Below are 25,005 nucleotides of genomic sequence, written 5' to 3'. Positions count from 1 at the left end.
GAATTAGTACACCTGTTCTAAGAGAGGACAATAGCTTTATAGACCAGAAACATAGTGTTGGTCTTGATATCCTATCTTCAAAACCTTCTTTCTCAGCCTGGCAATAGCTCCACTTGTGCAGCCTATTCTGCAATTCGTTTCAAGGTCAGTGTTGGGTCTTGAAGAAAGAAGGCTGCCAAGATATGGGAAATGATCAATGTTCTCCAGAGTGATGTTGTCAACTTGGGCAGTTGGAGGTTTAGGAGCTTGATCTAGAGCAGTTTGGTGCAGGACTTGGGTTTTCTATATGTTTAAATCAAGTCCCAGGAGACTGTATGCTCTTGCTAAAGCATCCATTATGCACTGAGAACCTTCTCAAAGTGAGCTACGATGGCATATTGGAGGTCCATGATGGAAGTAGTTGACTCCTTGCTCTTGTTAAGGTTAAAGAGCCCCCCATCTGTCCTCGTGGGAAGTCTTGACCTGTGAGGTGAAGAATGGTTGCAATGAAAAAGGCAGAGTTGGGGCAATGATGCACCCCTCTATGATCCTTTTCTCAACCTTAAAAGTGCTGTTTCATAGCCTCTGTTGCTGATGACTGTCACACTCATATCATTGTGAAAGAACTGCAAGATCTTGAGGTATTTCTCCAGGCACCTGATTGTGGACAGTACCTATCAAAGGGCAGGATGATTTACTGAGCGAAATGCTTTTGTAAGGTCTTTGAAAGACATATAAAATAGGAGATTTTGTTCCTGGGCTTTCTCCTGCAATTGATGTGCTGTAAAAATCATGTCAGATGTTCCTTTTGCTGGTCGGAAGTCACGCTGAGACTCAGGCAGGAGATCTTTTGCAAGAGGTGTAAGCCAGTCACATAAAATTTGGCTGAGTACATTTCTTGTTATAGAGAGAGATGGGAGATACTTATATAATTTCTGCAATCAACTTTGTCACCTTTTTTGAAGAGTGTGACATTCAGAGCGCTTCTGAGTTCAGCTGGGATCTTCTCCTGGCCCTAGATTTTGACATGAACATGATTTAAAAGTTCTGTGCCATCTTCCTTGAGGATTTCTGCTGAAATTCCATCAGGTCCAGCGGCCTTGCTGTTCCTTGTTTCTTGCAAGCTGCCAACAGCTATGATATCAGGAGGCTTAATCATGTCCTTCTTCATGGGTCGTTGTGGGAGCTGGTTGATGACTTCAATGTCAACAGTGGTGATACGAATAAGTAGCTCCTGAAAATGCTCCTTCCAGCGAGAATCAATGGAATCATTGTTCTTTAGCAGCCTTTGTCCACTGGCATTGGTGGATGTGGTTTTGATTGCAATATTTAAGAGAAATTTGGGTAAGTACATGGACAGGAAGGGTGTGGAAGGCTCTTGCCCAGCTGTGGGTCGATGGAACTAGGAAGACTAAGTTTGGCATGGAATAGATTGGCCGAAGGGCTTGTTTCCGTGCTGTAGTGCAAAGTACACATCTGCACTACTGGTGCAATGAAAAACTTATTTGCTGCAGTATCATAGGCACAGAGCATCAGATAAGCAGTGTTCACAAGAAAAAAAGCAACAAGACATGGATTATAATGTTTTACATGAAAAACAAGAATTAGAACAAAAATGAAGTCCATTTTAGTTCACATTAAATTGATATGTTTTAAATGGTTTTTTTTGGAACAGATTGGCATTGATGCCAAAGTTAAGGAACATGTACAGTATGTTTATAGTTTTATTCAGATTCATTTGTTATAAGAATTTTAAATGGTGCCTTCATCAGTAAGTGTAAATCCTCAACTTTCTGTACAGTTAATCACTGCAACTGAGTGGAATATCAGGAGCCATCCACCACTACGATCTCCGGTGATGACAGAGCTGTTTAATGCAGCAGTGCTTAATGTGAATTGATATTTTAAGAATCCTTGTATTGGCCTCTCCCTATGCCAAAGGGAGTCAAGTGTTCATCTAGACTATTGTACAGTGTGAGAAGTGGTCTGTAGTTTAGTGATGGAGAGAAATGGTGGGACAGTGTCAGCTGCAGGCACCATGAATCTTCTACCATACTGGAGAAGGTAGTCAGCCAAGGAATATACTGGTGTAGTTGGACTTTTCCCTGATACTGCCATAGGAAGAGGTGGCCTAATTTAGAACACAGAGCAGTACAGCAAAGGAACAAGCCATTTAGCTCACAAAATTGTACTGAGCAAATCAAATGTTCTTCTAAACTAATTCCTTCTGCCTCCACAGTGCCCATATCCTTCCCTTTCCTGCATATTTATGATGGTATAGATGGGGTAAGTGCAAAGTTTTTTCCCACTGAGGTTAGGTGAGACTAGAAATAGAGGTCATGGGTTAAGGGTAAAGGCGTAATATTTAAGGAACTTCTTTACAAAGAATGTGGGACGAGCTGCCACTGGCAGTGGTGGATGTGGTTTTGATTGCAATTTTGAAGAGAAATTTGGATAAGTACGTGGACAGGAAGGGTATGGAAGGCTTTTGCCCAGGTGTGGGTTGATGGAACTAGGAAGACTAAGTTTGGCATGGAATAGCTTGGCTGAAGGGCTTGTTTCTGTGCCGCAGTGCTCTATCGTTAGTGTAGAATCAGGGGTTCCCAACCTGGTGTCCATAGGTTTCTAGGGTAATGGTAAGACTCCATGGCATAAAAATGGTCAGGAATGCTTGTATTTTAACTCAAGAATTATCTAGTCATAAATCACATTGCTGTTCCTATTATCTTCTGTTTTTCCACGTTTCATAATGGCTACAAATCTATTTTTTCTCTTTTTCCAGGCTCAAAAACAGTTTCTATCCTACTGTTAAAAGATGGCTGAATGGTTCTCTGGTATAAGGTCTCCTGAATTCACGACCTACCTCATTATAGCCTTATGCTTTACTGTCTGTTAGCACTGCACCTTCTCTGTAACTGTAGCACTTTACTCTGCGCCCTAATGCCCTGTGCAATTGATCTGTACGAACAGGATGCAAAACAAGTTTTCACTGTACCTCAGGCTGTGAAAATAATAAACCTTTTTGCATTCTTTAGAAATTCTAGTGCAGCTTAATGGGTCTGAGATTGTCTATTTGGCTTCTCACAGTGTGACTATCACTATATACCCGAGACCCTACTAGGATCTGTGGTCTGGCTAGAGCAGAGGAAAATGAGGATTGGACTATTGCCCAAGCTTGTAGGTGGTGTTGGGACAATGTAAGTAACTAACTCAGCTGAAAGGTGTACTGGGAAGAGTGCAGTTGTCTTGAAAGTTGCTAAACATAGAACAATATTGCACAGTACAGGCCTTTCAGCCCACGATGTTGTAACAACCTCTTAACCTACACCAATATCAATCTAACCCTTCCTCTTACATAGCCGTCCATTCTTTTTATCATTCATGTGCCTATCTGAGTCTCTTACATGTCCCCCATGTATCTCCCTCTACCACCAATCCTGGCAGCATGTTCCATGCACTCAACTCTCGGTGTTAAAAACCTACCAGACATTACCATACTTTTCTACAATCACCTTACAATTATGCCCCCTGGTGTTTGCCAGTTCCACTCTGAAAAAAAATGTCTCAGGCTATTCACTCAATCTATGCCTCTATCATCTTGTACACCTCTATCAAGTCAACTCTCATCCTCCTACTCTCTGAAGAGAAAAGCCCTAACTTGCTCAATCTATCCTCATAAAACATGATCTTTAGCCAAGGTAGCATCCTGGTAAATCTCTGCACCCACTCTAAATTTTCCACATTCTTCCGAAATGAGGCAACCAGAACTGAACAAGTTCTGGTCATCTCATCAAAGGAAGGATGTGGAAGCTTTAGAGAGAGTGAATGAAAGGTAATTTCCCTAAAAGTTCCCAAAGGATGACTTGCGCCCAGCCTAATATCTGGAGTGAAAACAGGTCACTGTATTTAAGTCAAGAAAAAAAATCAATTACATAAGGCTGAAAGAAGCATTCTAATGTAAAGAATGCAAAGACTAATTAATCATAGAACTTTCTCTCCTCCTCCCTTAGACACATCAGAAATAGAACATAAATACCTGTTAATCAAACAAGAGATTCTGCAGATGTTGGAAAACTTCAGCAGTACATATAAATGCTGGAGGAACTCAGCAGGCCAGGCAGCATCTATGGAGGGAAATAAATAGTCAACGTTTTCTTGTTGAGACAATGAAGGGTTGCAGCCCGAAATATCAACTGCTTATCCCCTTCCATAGATGCTGCTTGACCTGATGAGTTCCTCCAGTATTTTGTGTGTATTCCTTTGATCAGAGAAGCCTTTCATTATGCTAACTCAACTCTCTCGTAAATCCTCCATTTCCCTTTGCTTTGGTATTAGTATCACTCAGTCCCTTTTAAGATCCATCTTAACCTCACCCATTAATTAGCATTTAGTCATCTACTTTTTTTTGGGCCAAATCCCACTGTGAAATGTACTTGGATACTTAATAAAAAAAAATACAAACTGCTCATTTAAAATAAAGCTCCATTTACTGTTTGAAAGTTAAACTCGTGGTAAACGCATACAACTATTTATTAGAGCCGGGGCCAAAGATCTTGGATTTGGCAAGCAATTGCTCCATCTGCTGGTATAAAATGGAATTTAGAGTACTGTATTTCCTGTTAAAATAACGTCCACTTTTTCCTGTCTTGGTGACTTGCAGGGAGATCAATGAAATTCTCAGTTTGAAGGCACTGGTTAAAAATTGACAATCTTTGGAGTTTTATGTTTAGTTTTGGGAGCATCTGAAGTGACTAGGATTTCCTCATAATCCGCACTCATTCCTTTTGTCCATCGGCCAACAGTAAGAATACGATTACCTAAAGAATTAGAAACACTGTTAAAGATGTAAGTTTAGAAATATCAAATACTTCAATGCTTGAAAATAAGTGTTAGATTCTGCATGTTAACAAGAGATATCTTACAAAATGAAGTATGCAGATAGAATGACTCTATGGCAATCAGAAACTGTAAATGATAGCAATCTGAAATAAACACACAAATAGCTGGAAATACTCAGCTGGTGAGCAGTTATTCATTGAAATGGCATCAACCTGCACCTTTTTCTCCTCCATTAATGCTGCTGAGTATTTCTAGCATTTTTTGCTTTTAATTCCAAAATGGGAGGGCCTTCATGTACTGGATTCAATGTCGTAGATTTTTTGCTTGCCAATGTTAATAGCATGGCTCTCACTGGACACATTGAAATCGACTGTATGGTATTAAAAGCTAAATAACAATGAGGATCAAGGCCCAAGGGTTAAATTGAAAGTCTGGAGGCTGAGGCCCGTTAGGCAGAATAGAGTTTGTGAATCTCTGCGAGTCCACTTGAAGAAGTCGAAGCCTGCTGCCTGTGAGCCAGAGGCCACTGGAGGCTGAAGACGACAGCCAGTACTGGGTTTAGAGGATTGTGTGTGTGCTTGGGTGAGAGGGAGGAACAGGACTTGTTTTGTTCAGTGTTGTTTCTGCCAAGCATGCTGTGATGGTTATGGAGTGTGCAGCGACACTTGTGGTTGCCCTCAGGTGTGTTGTTCACTGTGTTGCCATGTACATGCGAAATAAACTTGAATTTTTTTACTAGCCATTTTAACAAATAAGCTCATTTATTTAACTTTTGTTAAAATACCAATGTAGCCTCATTTACTTGGAGCCCAAAATGCTATCAATGGACTTTTTATGGGCTACCAGTGCAAAATATTTTTATGTCACGGCAGAGAAATTCCAATATAGCCAACAAAAATGGACAGAACTTAAAACAAGAGATTTTGAAAGTGTAGTATTTTCCTTGTTCTACCCCCAACAATCATGCTGAAGTGGAAAGACTGAAAAGATGGGAGTTGTCAGTATACTGTCCCTTGCACTTCCTAGCCTACGGATGAAACAGAATTGACAGAGGTCCAAGGCAATTGCTATTACATTTTTAGTAATATTTAACTTGGGATGACTAAAGAGAAAAGAGAAATTTAATCCTTGCAAAAAATATAGGTAAATATAAAGATTAGGTTTATATTTCACATGTACATCAAAACCTAGTGAAAAGCGTCATTTACATCAAATCAAATCAGCAAACAGTCCTGGGCACCCTGCAAGTGGCACCATGTTTCTGTCGTCAACCTAGCATGCCTAGAACTCCCCAACCCTAACTGTACCTCTTTGGAATATGGGAGCTCTCATTCATGCAGTTGCAGGGAGAATGTACAAGCTCCTTATAGACCTCAGCAGAAATCAAACACCAATCCAAAGTGTTACACTAATTGCTATGCTCTAGCTAAAACAGTGGAAACCTATTATGTGGATTATATGCATAAAGATTATATTGTGTAGAGTTTTCCCTGTTTTTTAATCTAGATGCTATCTACCATCATAAACTAATAACAATGTTACTGAAGTTGATCATGATACCGAATGAAACAGGCTAATCCGATTGCGTGTCACCCAGGCCCTGAGCTGGGTTTCCAATTTCCCCTCACAAGTCAATCATCAAAATGGTTAATTATTCTGTCAGTACCTACTTTGCGTTTGCCAAAACACTCATTTAATATTAGTTAGCCTTGGGCTAGTCAGCTTCCCAAATGGCTCGCTGTTGATTTCCCTTGGCAATACATCCTCAACAAACAAATTTCATAATTCTTGTATTCACTTATGAACATCTCCACAGAGTTACCTCACACTCCCTCTCAGCAAGCTCTTCCAGTTCCAATTCCAAGCTTAGAACACAACTCTTCTGGGGTTGGCTCACAGCAGAGTTGCTGGCTGAAGCCCTAAAACCTGCTACCAAAATTTCTCCAACTTGTTACGCCTCACACGGTTTCTGAAACTGAATTAGATCAATCTTTCCCCTATCAATCAGCTTTTTAGAAACCTGTGCTTCTACTGAACAGTGTACAAGAGGCATTGATACACTTGGGAGCCACTTTATTGGACACCTCCTGTACCTAATAAAATGGTCACTGAGTGTATGTTTGTGGTCTTCTGCTGCTCCAGTCCACCCACATCAAGGCTTGACATGCTGTGCGCTCTTCTGCACACCAATGTTGTAATACGTGGATATCTGAACTACAGTCACCGTCCTGTCAGCTTGAACCAGTTTGCCCATTCTCCCGACCCCTCTCTTTAACAAGGCATTTTCTCCCACAAAACTGCTGCTCACTAATTTTATTTTTGTTCCCTGTAAACACTAAAGATTGTTCTGCATGAAAATCACAGGAAATCGGCAGTTCCTGAAAAACAAACCACCCCGTCTGGTACCAACAATCATTCCATGGTCAAAGTCACTTAGATTACATTTCTTCCCTACTCTGATGTTTGGTCTGAACAACAATTGAACCACTTGACCATGTCTGCATGCTTTTATTCATTGAGTTGCTGCTACACAATTGGCTGATCTGAGATTGCTATTAACATGCAGGTAATTTAGAGAGCAGGCAGAAAGCTGAGAAGCAGAACCTCCGGGGTAGTAATTTCTGGATTGCTATCTGTGCTACACGCAAGTGAGAGTTAAAACAGCATTATTTGGCAGATAAATGCATGGCTGAGAAGCTGCTGCAGGTGACAGGGCTTCATGTTCTCAGATTATTGGGATCTCTTTTGGGGGAAGGTATAGCCAGTACAAGAGGGACAGGTTACACCTGAACCCAACGGGGACCAATGTTCTCAAGGGCTGTATTGTTAGAGCTTTTAGGAGGGTTTAACCTAACATGGTAGGGGGATGGAAACCAGAATCAGGATAGGACGGATGGTAAAAAAGCAAAGATAGCATACAGTCAGACCGTCAGGAAGAGCAGACAGATAATAGAACAAAACTGCAGCCAGTAGAGTGAGTATCAGTGCATTAGGGATGCAGAATCAAAAAGGGTAGCAAGTACTGTACTCAAAGTGTTATATCTCAATGCACAGAGTACAAGAAATCAGATGGATGATCTTGTTGCACAATTACAGATTGTCAGGTATGATATTGTGGACATCACTGAATCGTGTGATAGTTGTAGTTCAGCCACGATTCAGTGATGGGAGCTGAAATGTCCAAGGTTACACGGTGTACTGATGAGATAGAAAGGTAGGCAGAGGGGGTGGTGCAGGTCTGTTGGTAAAGAATGGCATCAAATCTTTAGAAAGATGTGACATAGAATCAGAAGATGTCGAATCCTTGTGGGTTGAGTTAAGAAACTGCAAGGGTAAAAGGACTCTGATGGCAGTTTTTATACAGGCTTCCAAACAGTAGCTGGGATCTGGACTACAGATTACAATGGGAAACAGAAAAGATAGGCAGAAACAGAAAACAGAAACAGAAAGGGTAAGCTTCTGATAGTCATGGGAGATTTTAACATGCATGTAGATTGGGAAAATCAGGTTGGTAATAGATCTCAGGAGAGTTAATTTGTAGAATGTCTATGAGATGGGTCTTTAGAGCAGTTTGTCATTGAGTCTACTCAGGGATCAGGATTGGGTGTTATGCAATGAACCAGATGCGATTAGGGAACTTAAGGTAAAGGAACCCTTAGGAGGAGTGATCACAAGATGATTGAGTTCAACTTGAAATTTAATAGGGAAAAAGTCTGATGTAGCAGTATTTCAGTAGAATAAAGGAAATTACATTGTTATGAGAGAGAAGCTGGCCAAAGTAAGTTGGGAGATGCTGGCAGAGATGACAGCAGAGCAGCAATAGCATGAGTTTCTGGGAAAAATGAGGAAGATACAGGATAAGATGTATTCCAAAAACAAAGAAATACTCAAATGGTAAAATAATACAACCATGGCTGACAAGGGAAGAAGTCAAAGCTAAAGTAAAAGAGAGGCCAAACAACAAAGCAAAAATTAGCAGGAAGAAAGAGGATTGGGAAGCTTTTAACAATTTACAGAAAGGAAATAAAAGAATCATTAGGAGGGAAAAGATGAAATATGAAAGCTAGTTAGCAAACAATATCAAGGTAGTTTGTAAAAGCTTTTTCAAGTATATATAAAAAAAGAGATGAAAGTAGATATACGACTGCTAGAAAATGAGACCGGAGAGATAACAATGGGAGATAAGGAGATGGCAGGTGAACTAAATGAGTATTTTGCATCAGTTTTCACTGTGGAAGACACTAGCAGTATGCCAGGTATTGAAAGGTTGCAGTTACTACTACATGGAAGAACGTGCTAAAAAAGCTGAAGTCCTAAAGATCCACAAGTCACCCCGACCAGATGAACTGCACCCTAGGGCTCTGAAAGAGATTGTGGTAGAGATTGTGGAGGCATTAATAATCTTTCAAGAATCATTGGACTCTGGAATGGTTCCAGAGGACTGGATAATTGCACATATCACGCCACTATAAGAAAGGCAGGAGGTAATAGAAAGAAAATTAAAGACCTGTATGCCTGACCTCAGTGGTTGGGAAGATGCTGGAGTCAATTGTTAAGGATGAGGTTATAGAGTACTTGATGACACAGGACAAAGTCAGCATGGTTTCCTTAAGGAAAAATCTTGCCTGACGAACCTGTTGGGATTCTTTGAGGAGATTACAAGTAGGACAGATAGAGGGGATGCAGTGGATGTTGTATATTTGGAGTTTCAGAAGGCCACATGAGGGTGCTTACCAAATTAAGAGCCGTTGGTATTACAAGAAAGTTACTGGCATGGTTGGAGCATTGGTTGATTGGTAGCAGGCAGCGAGTGGGATCCTTTTTTGCTTGGTTGCCGGTGACTAGTGGTGCTCTGCAGGGGTCGATGTTGGGACTGCTTCTTTTCATGATTTGGATGATGGAATAGGTGGCTTTGTTGCCAAGTTTGCAGATGATACAAAGATCTGTGGAGGGGCAGGTAGTGTCGAGGAATCAGGTAGTGTCGAGGAATCAGGTAGGATGCAGAACGACTTAGACAGATTAGGAGAATGGGAAAGAAAGTGGCAAATGAAATACAATGTTGGAAAATGCATAGTCATGAACTTTACTAGAAGAAATAAATGTGCAGACTAGTTTCTAAATGGGGAGAAAATCCAAAAATCTGAGATGCTAAGGGACTTGGGAGTCCTTATGCAAAGCCCCATAAAATTAACTTGCAGGTTAAGGCAGTGGCGAATGCAATTGTTAGCATTCATTTCTAGATGTCGGGAATGAAAGGGTTATCATATGAGAAACTTTTGATGGCTCTGGGCTTGTACTCACTGGAAATGAGAAGGATGAGGGGGAGATCTCATTGAAACTTTTTGAATGTTGAAAGGCCTAGACAGAGTAGATCTGGAAAGGATATTTCTCGTGGTGCAGGAGTCTAGGACAAGAGGGCACAGCCTCAGGATAGAGAGGCATCCACTTACAATGGAGATGTGGAAAAAGTTCTTTAGCACCAAAGAGTAAATAGTACTGGGAGCATTATCTACAACAGGCCCAAAGAATTAAGGATCCCTATCACCCATCCGATAATATCTTTGATGCACCAGGATGGGGGTACAGGAGCATCAGGACTAGGACTGCCAGACTGGGTAACACCTTCTTTCCTCAGGCTGTGGGACTAATGAATATCCTCCCAGCACAGAGGTCTCATCATTAGGACAGCAAGTTGTTTACTGTTTACCTGTGCTGCATGTTCACATGCATTTTGAATTATATTTTATTAACTTATTAGTGGTAATATTTTGATTCAAGGGCTGTTTGTGATATACGTTTTGTGGGTGTACCTTGGTTTGGAAGAATACATTCTTATTTGATTGCATATATGTACAGTCAAATGATAATAAATTTGAACTGGAACTTGAAAGTGCTAGCTCACTCAATCTACTCTCATAAGACGTGCTCTCCAGTCCGAGCAGTAAATAAAAAGGGGATGTGGATGTTCTTGAACATAAATTATTCAAGGTTAACATGCTGATTTAGCCTAGCAATTAGCAAAGCTGATAAAAAGCTGGTCTTTATTGCAAGAGGATTTGAATACAAGAGGGAAAGACACCCTGTTGCTATTATGTTGAACTTTGCTCAACCCATGCAAAAGAGCAATAAAATAGTAATGTGTGTTTATGCTCAGTTCATTACTGTAGTTTTTTAAAAATTGTCAGAGGTCTGTGCATTTAAGTTGGTGCCCTGGTTGTCAAAAACTAAATGTAATTCCTACGTTACCGTACTTACTTGTGTTCTGATGATCAGGGCAGTCCTTCTGAAAGTGCTCTACCGAACCACACAGCTTGCAACAACGCCCTGTAAAACAGCACCATTTATTAGAAGCAACGCACACAAAATACTGGAGGGACTCAGCAGGTCAGGAGGCATCGATGGAAATGAATAAACAGTCGATGGTTCGGGGTGAGACCATTCATCAGGACTGGAAAGGAAGGGGAAGACAGCAGAATAAAAAGATGAGGGGAGGGGAAGGAGGACTAGATAGAAGATGACCGATGAAGCCAGGTAGGTGGGAAAGGTAAAGGGCTGGAGAGGAAGGAATCTGATAGGAGAGTGGACCATAGGAGAAAGGATGGAGCACCTGGGTGTAGGTGATAGGCAGTGAGAAGGGGCAAGAGGCCGGAGTAGTGAACAGAAGGGAAAGGGAGGGGGAGAGAAAAATTAGAAGCATTTTCAAGGTGCTTTAAGTTCCAGACTCACACTTGAACTATCTTGACTTAACTATGACAAATGAGGCCATTTAACCCCTTGGTTTCATGCCAGCTACTTGCACAGCAGCTTTAGTTTGAAAGATTAGTTTTGTTTGTCACATGTACATCAATTGTACTAGGCAGTCTGCAAGTGTCACCATGCTTCTGGTGCCAATATAGCATGCCCACAACTTACTAACCCCAACGGTGCAGGTCTTTGATACCAGCATCTCAGCCTCTACCTCAGCAGTATTTATAGCTGAACAGACCAGAGTGCCTTTGCCGCTGTCCTATCTAAAAACACTCACCGATGTCACCCTGCTATTCTTCATATTTTGCTGAGTGTCTGAACAACCAGTCTCCAGCACAAAGTGTGCGACTATTGAATAAAGCAAAGAATTGCACACCTTCTTGTCCACTGGGGAAGAATATCAAAGAATGCTCACTTGCATTGTAAACAGGTACTGTTAACAGCCTTTTTTTTATAATATAAAAGCATACTTTAAAACAACTTCAATTAAAAGTACTACTGATTGAAAGTACTCTTCACAGAATTCATTTTATCAGATGATCCATGATGACCTTTTCTATTCTCGTTCAGATGGAGAATTACATTACGAGTCTAGTACAGAAACTGAATCCCAGAGAGAAGAGGACCTCAGAAATTATAGGATTCATTTGCCCCAATACCTCTTTATTCAAAGCTTTATACTTACTTGTTCCAAGCTAAACCTGCAAATGTTATATTTTAACCTTGATTTCCTCCCACAACCTCCCCAGTAAAATTTCATACAATTTTCAAGACATTTGGAACTCAGAGAACATTACTACATCCCCGAGTCGTTGTCCTGGCCCAGACTACATGCAGGAAAGTTGAATTCTCGACTGCAGAGAAAAGGCACAGAAATCTAAAAGCAAAACACTGATGATCGGAGTAAAGTACGGGAGGGGGGCGGAAGAGGCAGGAATGTCAGAGGTAAGTTTTTTTTTCCTATGCAGAGAGTAGTGGGTATGTGGAATCTGCTGCTGGGGGTGGTGGTGGAGACAGATACATTAGAGGCGTTTAAGAGTCTCTCAGATAAGCACATGGATGAACGATAAACGGCAGACTATGGAGCAGTTAGTTTGATCTTAGTTTAGGTTAAAAGGTCAGTACAACATCATGGGCTGAAGGGCCTTAATTGATTCTCAAAATAGGCTAATTCATTTACAATTACCTGCTCTTTGCCCCTCTCCATTTTTGAGGTGTCACATCAGTAGTTTTCTAAAATATACCTTGTTATGATCGTGCACCATGTTTATCTACACTGCACGTTCTGTAGTTGCTACATTTAATTCCCCATGGTTTATCCCCATGCTTTATCTTGTTCTATCTCAGTGCACTGTGCAGTGATTTGAATCTTGATACCAGTGACAATATCAATTCCAATTCAAAAAGAGTCTGAGCATTGTTAAATGAGAGTAACTAATCCATCCACTGTCCTGGTCACCACTTTGTCTAGGATACTTCCTGCCTGTTTAACCTGGTAGCTATCCAAGGACACATGCATTCTGCGGCAGACAGTTCCTGTTCTAACCCTCTTTATGATGCCGTAATGCATCAGCAATTATGTGTAGCCCTTGAAGAAGATGTGGCTGGATACCACCTTAATATTGACTCTGCTAATATTCATAAGGCAGAATAAGAAGGGTGCTTTAGTATGAGAAGGCATTCTAAAAATACGAGCCCTTATATGAAGTCCACCTGTTTGCATTATTGTAATCTACAGAGTGGCCACTTTATTATGTACTTCCCAAACCTACTAAAGTGGCCACTCAGTATACGTTCACGATCTTCTGCTGCTGTAGCCCTTCCTCTTCAAGGTCCAGCGCATGGTCATGAGTTACTGCCATCTTTCCGTCAGCTTGAACCAGTCTAGCCGTTCTCCTCTGACCTCCCTCATTAGCAAGTGTTTACACCCACAGGACTGTCCCTCACTGAACGTTTTTGTTTGTTTCTCGCAACATTCTCTGTAAACTCGAGAGACTTGTGTGTGAAAATCCCAGGAGATCAGCAGTTTTTGAGATACTCAAACCAGCCCTCTGGCACCAAAAATCATTCCACTTTCAGTCACTTGGATCACATTTCTTCCCCCATTCTGATGTTTGGTCTGAACAACAACTGAACCTCTTGACGACGTCTGCATTATCTTACGCGCTGAGTTGCTGCCACATAACTAGCTGATTAGACATTACCATTAACAAGCAGGTGTATAGGTCTACCTAAAAAAGTGGCCACTGGTTGTGTTATTATCTCCTAAAATATCTAACAAAACAAGAATTTACAAAAACATTACGATATTTAGGATATGTTGAACGATGTTTAAAAACTGTACTTACCGCTTGCATACAGTCCCTTTGGGTTGTCCGGACAGGACCTTGAAAGATGCCCAGTTTCACCACAAATAAAACATTTGGCAAATGGAAATTCTCCTGTAAAATTGAACGAATTCTTGTTTAGAAACTCAGAAATAATTTCAGCAATGTACGGAAACAGAACTTTGTTATATCCTGGTAGCTGGGTGACGAGAATTGATGCCCAACAGCAGCAGGCAAGGGCCCATGCATGTTGCCTCTGATATAGCTGTGCCAGTTTTGAACTGCATTTATAGTTAACCCTGTACTGATTGTAGCACACCCTGCCTCGCCTCTCATTGGATGGGTAAGCCACTATTCCACACAGAAGGTATGTCTGGGTTCAACGTGGAGGAAAGGGGGTCAGGGTGGGGGGGGGGGGGGGGAGTAGAAAGGGCAGGGCAAAGACATACGGTTACTGAACTGGCTAAACAAGCAGTCAAGCATCCTGTTCAGACGGAAACCTTTGGTTCTCCCGCTGAAGGGCAGTAAGATGGTGTAGCTTTTAACAGAATACTTAACAGTGCCAGTGTCCCGAGTTCAGTTCTGCTGCTGTCTGTAAGGAGTTAGGACATCCTTCCCATGAATCCCTGAGTTTCGTGCAGTTTCTCCAGTTTCTTTGTACATTCCAAAGATGTACAAGTTACGGTTAGTAAATTGTGGGCATGTTACTCTGGCGTTGGAAGCATGGTGACATTTGCAGGCTGCCCCAGCACATTCTGAGAACGTGTTGGACGTCCACACAAATGATGTATTTCAATGTATGCTTGGCAGTTTATATCACAAAAAAAGCTAATCTTTATCTATCAAAGCAGGGCAGCAAATCTAAGGGATAATTCACGGAATAGGCTCTGAATTAATGGCCCTTTTAAAGTGGAGATACCCACCACACAAGGCGGTTAGATGCACGTTACAAAAACCTCACACTTACCTAGCGCAGGATCAATCTTTGCTCTGCATTTCTGGATCTCGTGTTCTGTAGAACCACACCGATAACAGATACCACTTCCCATCTCCGGATCCTTATCCATTTCCGGGCAGTCCTCCATTCCATGTCCTGCTTTTCTGCAGTGGAAACATATCTTACCAAGAAAGGAAGAAAGTCATATTTTTGGGATATTTCACTCTTTGCTGCAGGAAAAACTGCCCCAGCTTATCTGGTCTCTCTTTATAATTCAAGCCCTCCAGTTCCAGAAACAGCTGTATCTGTGCCCTTTCCAGCCAAATCCCATCTTTCCTCTACCTGGACAGACAACCGTACACAGTACAATGAGAGCAGTCTCATCAAGGCCTCATACAGCTGTCAGGTGATTTTATTCACTTGTTCAGACATACAGCATGGAACAGGCCCTTCTGGCTCTTTGAGCCACACCACCACACTCTCTGACTTAACCCGAGCCTAATCATGGGACAATTTTCAATGACCAATTAACCTACTAACCAGTACATCTGTGGACTGTGGGAGGAAGCACATGCATTCCACAGGGACGATGTACAAACTCGATTCAGAGAACACCAGAATTGATCTCTGAACTCTGATGCCCCGAGCTGTAATAGCATCACACTAACTGCTACACCACTGTGGTGCAGTGATGATCCAATTCTTGTACTCATTGTTCTGAATGAAAGCAAATGTGCTCTTCACTAACCTGTCTACTGCGTGGCCACTTTCAGGGAACCATGTAAATATACCCGGACAAGAGAAAGTCAGCAGAAGCTGGAAACCTGAGCAACACACACAAGATGCTGGAGGAACTCAGCAGGCCTGTCAGCATCTATGGAAAAAAATGCAGTGAATATTTTGGGCTGAATCCTGCTGAAGGGTTTCAGCTTGAAATGTTGACTGTGCTTTTTTCCATAGATGCTGCCCGGCCTGCTGAGTTCCTCCAGCATCTTGTGTGTGTTACGTGTAAATGTACCCCTAGGTTTCTGTTCTACAAACTTCCCAGGGTACTGCCATTCATTGTCCAAGTCCTGCCCTGATGTAATTTCCCAAATGTAACTCGTTGCACTCCTCCAAGTTAAGTTCCATCTGTATGAACACGACTTGCCACTAATCTGTCTGTGCCTTAATGTTGTCTAGATGTTGCTGAATCGCAAACAAGAGAAAATCTACATTTGCTGGAAATCCAAAGCAACACACACAAAATGCAGAGGAACTTAGCAAGCCAGGCAGCATCTGTGGAAAAGAGTAAACAGCTGGTACTTCACGCCAAGACCGTTCACCAGGGCAGGTGAATTGTTCAGATTACATTGTCCAGATATTGCTGCATTGCTCAGCTTAAAAGAACAGAATTGAACCTAACTAGGGTGCCCAGGACACCTGCACAGTACTGTAGTAATTTTATCTACTACACTGTACTGCTGCCACAAAAAAAACAAATTGTGAGTGATGATAAACCTGATTCTGATACGGGTCTCTATTGTGGACTGAGAGGGAAGGGGGCACGGAGCGGGGAATCATGGTTGGGTAAAAGGGAAGGGAGAGGGGAGGAAGCAGGAAGCACAAGAGAGATTTTCTGTAATGATCAATAAACTAATTGTTTGGAATCAAATGACTTTGCCTAGTATATCAGGGAAGCGTGTGACTGCACCCAGCCACCACGCAGTGCTCCACCCTGCCATTCCCAACATCCTTTCCTCCCACCAGGTTTACAAACTCACTCTCTGCTCCATGTTGACAAATACACTACTGTGAAAAAGTCTGTCTCAGGCACATATTACCATTACCACGGGGTCCAAACATTGGACCTCCTCACCTAACAAGATCGTGGCAGTGTCTTCACTACAACTACCATGGTTTAGAAAGATAACTTGTTACTATAGTTTGAAAGGGTTGGCACTAACCATGATCTCATTCCCAGGGTGAATTGGCAAAGGGATTGCATTATTCTGTCAGTACTGCGTTTATTTTTGAGAGCTTTTATGTGTATGCGGATATCACAAATAATATGATACGCTAGTCTTGGATATCTGGGACATTCCTTTAGATAGTGGTCAGCATAAAAAAAACAGATCAAATCATATCCTTGAACTGCTCATTTATTTTGCAATACAGCACGGAGTAAGCCCTGCTGGCCATTCAAGCTGTGCCGCACTGGTAACCTCACAACTTCAATCGCAGAACAACTTACAATGACCAATTAACCTACTAACTGGTACATCTTTGGAATGTGGGAGGAAACCGGAGCACCCGGAGTAAACACACATAATCCATGGGGAGGACACAGAGACTCCTTATAGATTGATCGTTGGTACACGCCAAGCTGTAATAAATGATATTGCACTAACCACTAAGTTACCATGACACCTTCTCATCTCAATCTTAATTCCTAACCTGGGACAAAACTTTACACAAGCTTGCCTATGCACATATCATTTTGCACTTACTATACATGAATGAATAACAGGTCTTGGGTCAAAGTGTCGAATGTTCATCAGTCTGACCTGCTGAGCTCCTCCAACATTTTGTGTGTGCTGCTCTGGACTTCCAGCTTCGTTTTGGTTTATTATCTAAAAATAGCTTTATTGAAATAAACATCAATAATGAAACCAGTAAAGATAGCTTGGCTGAGGAAGATCTGTCAGGATATTAAGCAACATTATTTTACACCTATTATTATACCTGAACAAGTGATAGTGTAATTGTGACAATGTTCTTACGACAAACTCTAATCTTATTTCAAGTGGAATAACTTAAAATACTTAAAAGTTACCATGGCATTTTTTTTCTGTGCTTGCCTCTTCAACCTTCTATGCTCTCTTCTCTGGTCCTTCTTCAGGGCCAGAGCTGCATTGCTATTTATCTCTTCACTATCTACAGACACCAATGTTCCTTTATGGAGAGCTCGACCTGTATTTTTCAGGTAGTCCATGAAGCCATTAACATCTTCACTGTGATACTCCTCTTTCTTGTGGTACCATTCACTTTCCTTCCGTCTAACTTGTTGTGGCTTGTTTCCATGCTTGGCTCGCTGGTTTTTACTGAATTTGCCACTGGCTTTTGCCTGACTTGGGCCACCATTTTGTTTCATCTGACTCCATGGGGTTGCTGCTGAGACTTTCTTCTTATGGATGTTATTAGCACGAGCCCAACGGGTCATTTTTGTCTTTCTTTAAGAGCCTGCAATAATGAAAATGAGTAAAGTTACATCGATTATATGGCCCAAGAAATTAACAAGAACATGATCTGACTGTCACTGTAAATGGAAAAATCAAAGGAAACGATGCTGGATTTGAAAACTCATTAAATGACAGTCAGAAACCCTACTGAGAATCATTAGATATATCAACTTAAGTATAAAATACACCTCCCCCCCCCCCCCCCCATCTTCTTATTCTGGTTCTTCCTCCTTCCTTTCCAGCTCCGATGACAGGTCTCAGCCTGAAATGTCAACGGTTTATTCTCCTTTCCTTACATAAGGCCCAACCTGCTGAGTTCTTGCAGCATTTTGTGTGTTACTCCGGATTTTCAACCTCTACAGAATCTCGTGTTCTGCTGACAAGAAAAATAGAACAGCTGGGTATATTCAGCAGGTCAGGCAGCAACCACGGTAACAACTTGGACATGGCTGGTACCACACACCAAGAGTGTAAAAGGGCATAACTGACTATTAGGAACACAAAACTTTGAGAGGGCGGAACAAATAAAGTGCTCCCCCACATGAGTTCAGATCAAAAACTACTGAAGGATGAAGTATTCTTCAGTGCTGAAGAGTCTCGGCCCGAAACGCCGACTTTTTACTCACTTTCATAGATACTACCTGACCTGCTGAGATCCTCCGGCATTCTGTGTGTGTGTTACGAAGAAGTATGCTGCTATGATCAGGAGCGCCGAGGAGGGGGGGATACAGGGCAGGGTGAAACAGCTGAGAGTCAGGTGAAGGGGTGAGAGGGGACTGGAGAGGGGCAGTGAAGCGGGGCGGGGGTGGGTGGTCAAGTTAAGAGGACTAATGGGAGGGGAGAGGACTGTCAGTGAACGGACAGACCCTACAACGCCAGCAGCCCCCCGACCTGCTCTGTCCGCGTTGTCGCCTCGCTTCGGGTACCGCACTGTTAACGATCCGGGCTACTCCCGGAGTCCGGAGAATTGTTCCTACCCTGCGGTGCCCGGGGATATGCTGCCGGGTGGGTCTGTGACATGGAGTAACCCGCAAAAGCTCATTGCTCAGGGAACGTGGCCGGAACACAACCGAGTCCCCGTACGAAATGTCTCGCCTTTATTGGCGGGAGGTATCACACCACCAGATTCAGAGTCAGGTGTATTATACAAACGTGAAATTTGTTCTCTTGCGGCAGCAGAATGCAAAGGCATACATTACGATAAATTACAAAATAAATAAATAGTGCAAAAAAAAGGATTAACGAGTTAATCTTTTGGCGTAGGGGAAGAAACTATTCCTGAAATGTTGGAGACGGTTGTGCCCATGCTGGAGCTGTATGAGTTTCCAGCCTCAGCAGCCTCTTTCGACCCTGTGCATGTGATGCACCATCAATAACTCACACTGAGACGTAGGCGAGATATCGGCTTTTATTGACTGGAAGAAGGAACCAGGAGTGAGTGTCTATCATACAAGGTCCTGGAGACTGAGGCCGATCTTCAGGCCGCAGGTCTCCTTTATACAGGGGCCTGTGGGAGGAGCCACAGGAGCAGTCAGCAGGGGCGTGTCCCGACAGGCACATAGTTCACCACATTCACCCCCCCTTCGTTTGAAAAAGTCCTCATGTAGCGAAGGTTCTTACAAGTCAAGCCGATCAGGCGGTCGAATCTGTCGCTGCGATCTACGTAGCACCGGCTGTGACCCCATAGGTGCCGGCAACATTGGCGATTGCACAGGGGACGGGGGTTGCGCGTGTTCTTGCCCACTAGGCGCCGGTGATCCCTCATGCATGTGCGAGGCGCCTGGTATAAACGCGTACGAAACGCCCGGTATACAAGTGTCGTGAGGAGTCTGTGTAGGGCCTGGTGCGTACGGTGTCACCTCTGGTGCAGGGTTCACAGTTACCGGAGAGCCTTCAGGGTAGTGGTCTGCTGCACCTGCGGGTGCCAGGTCGCGGATGGAGACCGTATCCTCCCGCCCATCAGGTAAGACCACGTAAGCATACTGGGGGTTCGCATGGAGAAGGTGAACCCTCTCCACCAGCGGGGAGTATTTATTGCTCCTCACATGTTTCCGGAGCAGCACTGGCCCCGGGGACGTCAGCCAAACTGGTAGGGTGGTCCCAGTGACAGACTTCCTGGGAAAAGAGAATAGGCGTTCGTGAGGGGTGGCATTGGTGGACGTACATAACAGAGAGCGGATAGAGTGCAGTGCCTCAGGGAGGACCTCCTGCCATCGAGAGACCGGCAACCCTTTGGACTTAAGGGCTAAAAGTGTGGCCTTCCACACTGTGGCATTCTCCCGCTCTACCTGGCCATTACCCCGGGGATTATAACTCGTGGTCCGACTGGTAGCAATGCCCCTAGCTAGCAAGTACTGGCGCAGCTCCTCACTCATAAAGGAGGACCCTCTATCACTGTGGATATAGCAGGGATACCCGAACAGAGTGAAGAGCTGGCGCAGGGCTTTTATGACGGACGTGGCAGTGGTGTCGGGGCAGGGGATGGCAAAGGGGAACCGTGAGAACTCGTCAATAACACTGAGAAAATAGACATTGCGGTCAGTGGAGGGAAGGGGGCCCTTAAAGTCAACACTCAGGCGTTCAAAAGGGCGGGTGGCCTTGACAAGTTGTGCCGTGTCAGGACAGTAGAAGTGCGGTTTGCACTCGGCACAAATTTGGCAGTCCCTGGTCATCGTCCTGATGTCCTCCAGGGAGTACGGCAGGTTCCGAGCTTTCACAAAATGGTAAAATCGGGTGACCCCCGGATGGCAAAGTTGTGCATGAAGGGCGTACAGCTGGTCGAGCTGTGTGCTAGCACATGTTCCCCGGGATAGGGCATCAGGGGGCTCATTGAGTCTGCCAGGCCGGTACAGGATATCATAGGTGTAGGTGGAGAGTTCTATCCTCCACCGCAAAATCTTATCATTTTTGATCTTGCCCCGCTGTTGGTTGCTGAACAGGAACGCAACCGAGCGCTGGTCGGTCAGCACAGTGAATCTTTTGCCAGCAAGATAGTGCCTCCAGTGCCTAACAGCCTCCACTATGGCCTGGGCTTCTTTCTCCACCGCGGAGTGCCGAATTTCAGAGCCTTGGAGGGTGCGAGAAAAGAATGCTACTGGTCTGCCTTCCTGATTAAGGGTAGCAGCCAGAGCGAAATCGGAGGCATCACACTCCACTTGGAAGGGAGCGGTCTCGTCCACTGCATGCATCGTAGCTTTGGCAATGTCCGCTTTAATGCAGTTGAAGGCCGCGCAGGCCTCAGCAGAGAGGGGAAACGAGGTAGACTTGACCAGGGGGCGAGCCTTGTCTGCGTAATGGGGGACCCATTGGGCGTAATAGGAAAAAAACCCCAGGCACCGTCTGAGGGCCTTGAGAGTGGTGGGAAGAGGGAGCTCTAACAGGGGGCGCATACGTTCGGGATCAGGCCCAATAACCCCGTTTTCCACGACATACCCAAGTATAGCAAGGCGGGTGGTACCAAAAACACACTTGTCCCTGTTATAAGTAAGGTTCAGAGCTGCGGCCACTTGGAGAAACCGTTGGAGGTTGGCGTCGTGATCTGGCCTGTCATGACCACAGATGGTGATGTTATCCAGATAGGGAAATGTGGCCTGCAGTTGGTACTGGTCCACCATCCGGTCCATTTCCCTCTGGAAGACAGAGACACCATTCGTGACACCGAAAGGGACGCGCAGGAAGTGATAGAGCCGGCCGCCCGCCTCGAAGGCGGTGTAGGGGCGGTCCTCTGGGCAGATGGGGAGCTGGTGATAAGCGGATTTCAGATCTATTGTCGAGTACACCTTATACTGAGCAATCTGGTTGACCATATCCGCGATGCGGGGTAGGGGGTATGCGTCAAGCTGCGTAAACCTATTGATGGTTTGACTATAGTCCACCACCATCCTATTTTTCTGCCCAGTCCGAACAACAACCACCTGGGCCCTCCAAGGGCTTGTGCTCGGCTCAATGATCCCCTCCCTGAGCAGCCGCTGCACCTCCGACCGAATGAAGGCCCGGTCCCCCGCGCTGTACCTCCTGCTTTTGGTTGCCACAGGTTTACAGTCGGGGGTCAGGTTGGCGAACAGCGGTGGGGAAGGGATCTTGAGAGTGGAGAGGCTGCAAGTGTCGGTAGCGCAGCTGTTGGCCTGGTTCTGGATGGGATGTGTGTGTCCGTGTGTGTGTGTGGTCAGTAGCGGGGTATGTGAAGAAGTCCCACAAAACTGAGGATTCTTGACAGTGAGTGGTGGGAGGGGCCCGTCGTATACCATAGTCACACTTTCGAGATGGCTCTGGAAGTCCAGCCCCAATAGCACAGGTGCACACAGATTAGGCATGACCAGCAGTTCAAAGTCCTGATATACTGTGCCTTGCACCACCAAAGTCGCTACACAACCCGCCCGGATGTCTGCGGACTGCGACCCAGAGGCCAAATGGAACCTCCGACTGACCGGCCGCGTTGCAAGTCCGCAGCGTTGCACTGTGTCCGGGTGAATAAAACTCCCAGTGCTGCCCGTGTCAAACAGGCATCCAGTCCAATGCCCCTCCACCTGGATGTCCATCATGGACCTTGCAAGCTGGTGTGGGGCGCTTTGGTCGAGAGTCACAGTGGCCAGAGTTGGATCGCCGTCGGGGTACCCGGTCAGCATCGGAGGGTCGGGGGCGGGGCATGCTGACGCCGACAAAGATGGCCGCTCACATCCGGGGTACCCGGTCAGCATCCGAGGATCGGGGGCGGGGCGTGCTGACGTCGACAAAGATGGCCGCCCACATCCCGGCATGCAAGATGGCGGCCCCCACGTTTCACCCGCAGCGCTGCACTCCGCTCGAGGTTGAGACTTACAGACCTTGGCGAAGTGGCCCCGCTTTCCGCAGCTGGAGCAGGTCGCTTGTCGCGCTGGACAGCGTTGTCGAGGATGTTTCTTTTGGCCACAGAAATAACAAGGCCCGAGTTTCTTACGGGCCACAGCCGTGGTCTGGGTCGGGGAGCTCGTGGAATGGCGACTGGTGGCGGCGTTGGCGAATTCGCTCCCGGGAGCCGGCGGTGGCGGGGTCTGAGGCGTCCACGAAACCGGCGGGGAATCGCGCGACTGGACAGCGTCGGCGTTATGCCGCGCAGCTTCTAGAGCGTTGGCCGTCTCTATCGCCGAGCTTAAGGTAAGATCCGAGTTCTCCAGCAGTCGCTGGCGCATGTACACTGACCTCAGTCCCGTCACAAAGGCGTCTCGCACCAGCAGCTCCGCATGCTGTTCTGCCGTGAGCGTCTTGCAGTCACAAGCTCGGACCAGTGTCTGTAGTGCTCGGAGAAACTCAGCGCACGATTCGCCAGGCCGCTGTTGCCGGGTAGCTAAGCGGATTTCAGATCTATTGTCGAGTACACCTTATACTGAGCAATCTGGTTGACCATATCCGCGATGCACCATCAATAACTCACACTGAGACGTAGGCGAGATATCGGCTTTTATTGACTGGAAGAAGGAACCAGGAGTGAGTGTCTATCATACAAGGTCCTGGAGACTGAGGCCGAGCGTCAGGCCGCAGGTCTCCTTTATACAGGGGCCTGTGGGAGGAGCCACAGGAGCAGTCAGCAGGGGCGTGTCCCGACAGGCACATAGTTCACCACAGCATGAAGCCTCCTCACCGAGTGGTGATGGAGCAGGTCAGAATATTCTCCACTATGCATCGGCAGACATCTGCAAACATTTTCAAGTGCCTTTGATGACATAATTAATCTCCTCAAAGTTCTAGCAAAGTAGAGACCACTGGCTTCCTTCTTTGTAGTTGCATCAATATGTTGGGCCCAGGATAGATCTTCAGAGTTGTTGACACCCAGGAATTTGAAACAGCTCGCCCTTTCCACTGCTGATCCCTCAAAGGACTGGTGTGTGTTCCCTCAACTTCTGCTTCCAGAAGCCCACAATCAACTCCTTGGTCTTACTGATGTTGATAATCCCCAGGAACAGATATACCAGGGGTAATAGACACCAAGTTAGTATGTGGTTTGTGAGCCAATTCACTTGAAACTCAGTATTTGTAAGTAGGACGCCCTGAGAAATGTAACGTAATCCAAATACAAGTCATTTTTAAACATAAATGTAAAATTTAATTTATTTAATAATTATCTCTACTCACGCAGCACAGTAGCATCATGGTTAGCACAACACTTTACAGTGCCGGTGATCTGGGTTCAGTTCCTGTCGCTGCCCGTAAGGAGTTTGTATGCTCTCCCTGTGATTGCATGGGTTTGCTCTGGGTGCTCTGGTTTCCTCCCACAGTCTAAAGGTGTACCGGTTGGTAAGTTAATTGGTCATTGTAAATTGTCCCATGATTAGGCTAGGGTTAAATCAGGGGGTTGCTGGGCGGAACAACACACAAAAGGGCCGGAAGGGCCTATTCCACACCGTGTCCCAGTAAATAATGATATGATATGGGTTGAAAACTAGATTTTAGTCATCTCTGACAAAGATAATGATCCGGGATGACTGAGTCTTCACATTTCACCCATGTACATCCTCAGTGAACATGTGCAATCAGCCATCATGGTCGTCATGTTCATCAGTGAGAATGAAACTGGTATTCACACTAAATCTCAATATCACAAAAGTAACATCTGATATCTGAGGAAAATAAGAGTTTAAAATTTAATATACCATTAATATATACCATTAATGATGTAAACCGATGTGGGCTCTACTGAATCAATAATAATAATAATAACTATTTATAGACCGCTTTTCATACAGGTGTGTTAATTCAAAGTGCTTTACAATGGGATAAAACTACAAACATGAAAATAAATTTAAAAATAAACTTGAAAATAAAAGACAAAACATGTTAGTTAAAATCAGACTTAGATAACTTATTGCTATTTCATTTGGATTGCTTCAAATATTACTTCCTTCTGACTTCCAATAGAATAGAATAGTACTTGAGCAACACATACAAAATGCTGGAGGAACTCAGCAGGTCAGGCAGCATC

The 25,005-nt window shown here is 44.5% G+C and overlaps 1 protein-coding gene across 5 annotated transcripts; it reads right to left on the bottom strand.

Annotated features, from left to right (window-relative positions):
- Positions 1–4,444: 4,444 nt before the first annotated feature.
- Positions 4,445–19,045, bottom strand: zcchc9 (zinc finger, CCHC domain containing 9). Of its 5 annotated transcripts, none has more exons than XM_059969385.1 (6): positions 18,917–19,045; positions 17,645–18,051; positions 14,860–15,010; positions 13,914–14,006; positions 11,074–11,142; positions 4,445–4,796 (listed from the first exon to the last, which is right to left on the bottom strand). In XM_059969385.1, exons 2-6 carry the CDS (start codon positions 18,029–18,031, stop codon positions 4,675–4,677), a joined length of 822 nt encoding a protein of 273 aa, XP_059825368.1. In that variant the 5' UTR covers positions 18,032–18,051; positions 18,917–19,045; the 3' UTR covers positions 4,445–4,674. The 5 variants fall into 5 exon arrangements, with proteins under 5 accessions (XP_059825368.1, XP_059825367.1, XP_059825365.1 ...); XM_059969384.1 differs by having other exon boundaries at positions 18,942–18,996; XM_059969382.1 differs by having other exon boundaries at positions 18,692–18,987.
- Positions 19,046–25,005: the final 5,960 nt, after the last annotated feature.

Source organism: Hypanus sabinus, chromosome 5 (assembly GCF_030144855.1).
Source record: "Hypanus sabinus isolate sHypSab1 chromosome 5, sHypSab1.hap1, whole genome shotgun sequence".
NCBI lineage: Eukaryota > Metazoa > Chordata > Chondrichthyes > Myliobatiformes > Dasyatidae > Hypanus > Hypanus sabinus.
Note: the sequence above shows the minus strand (reverse complement) of the source record. Positions and strands in the feature narration are given on the sequence as shown.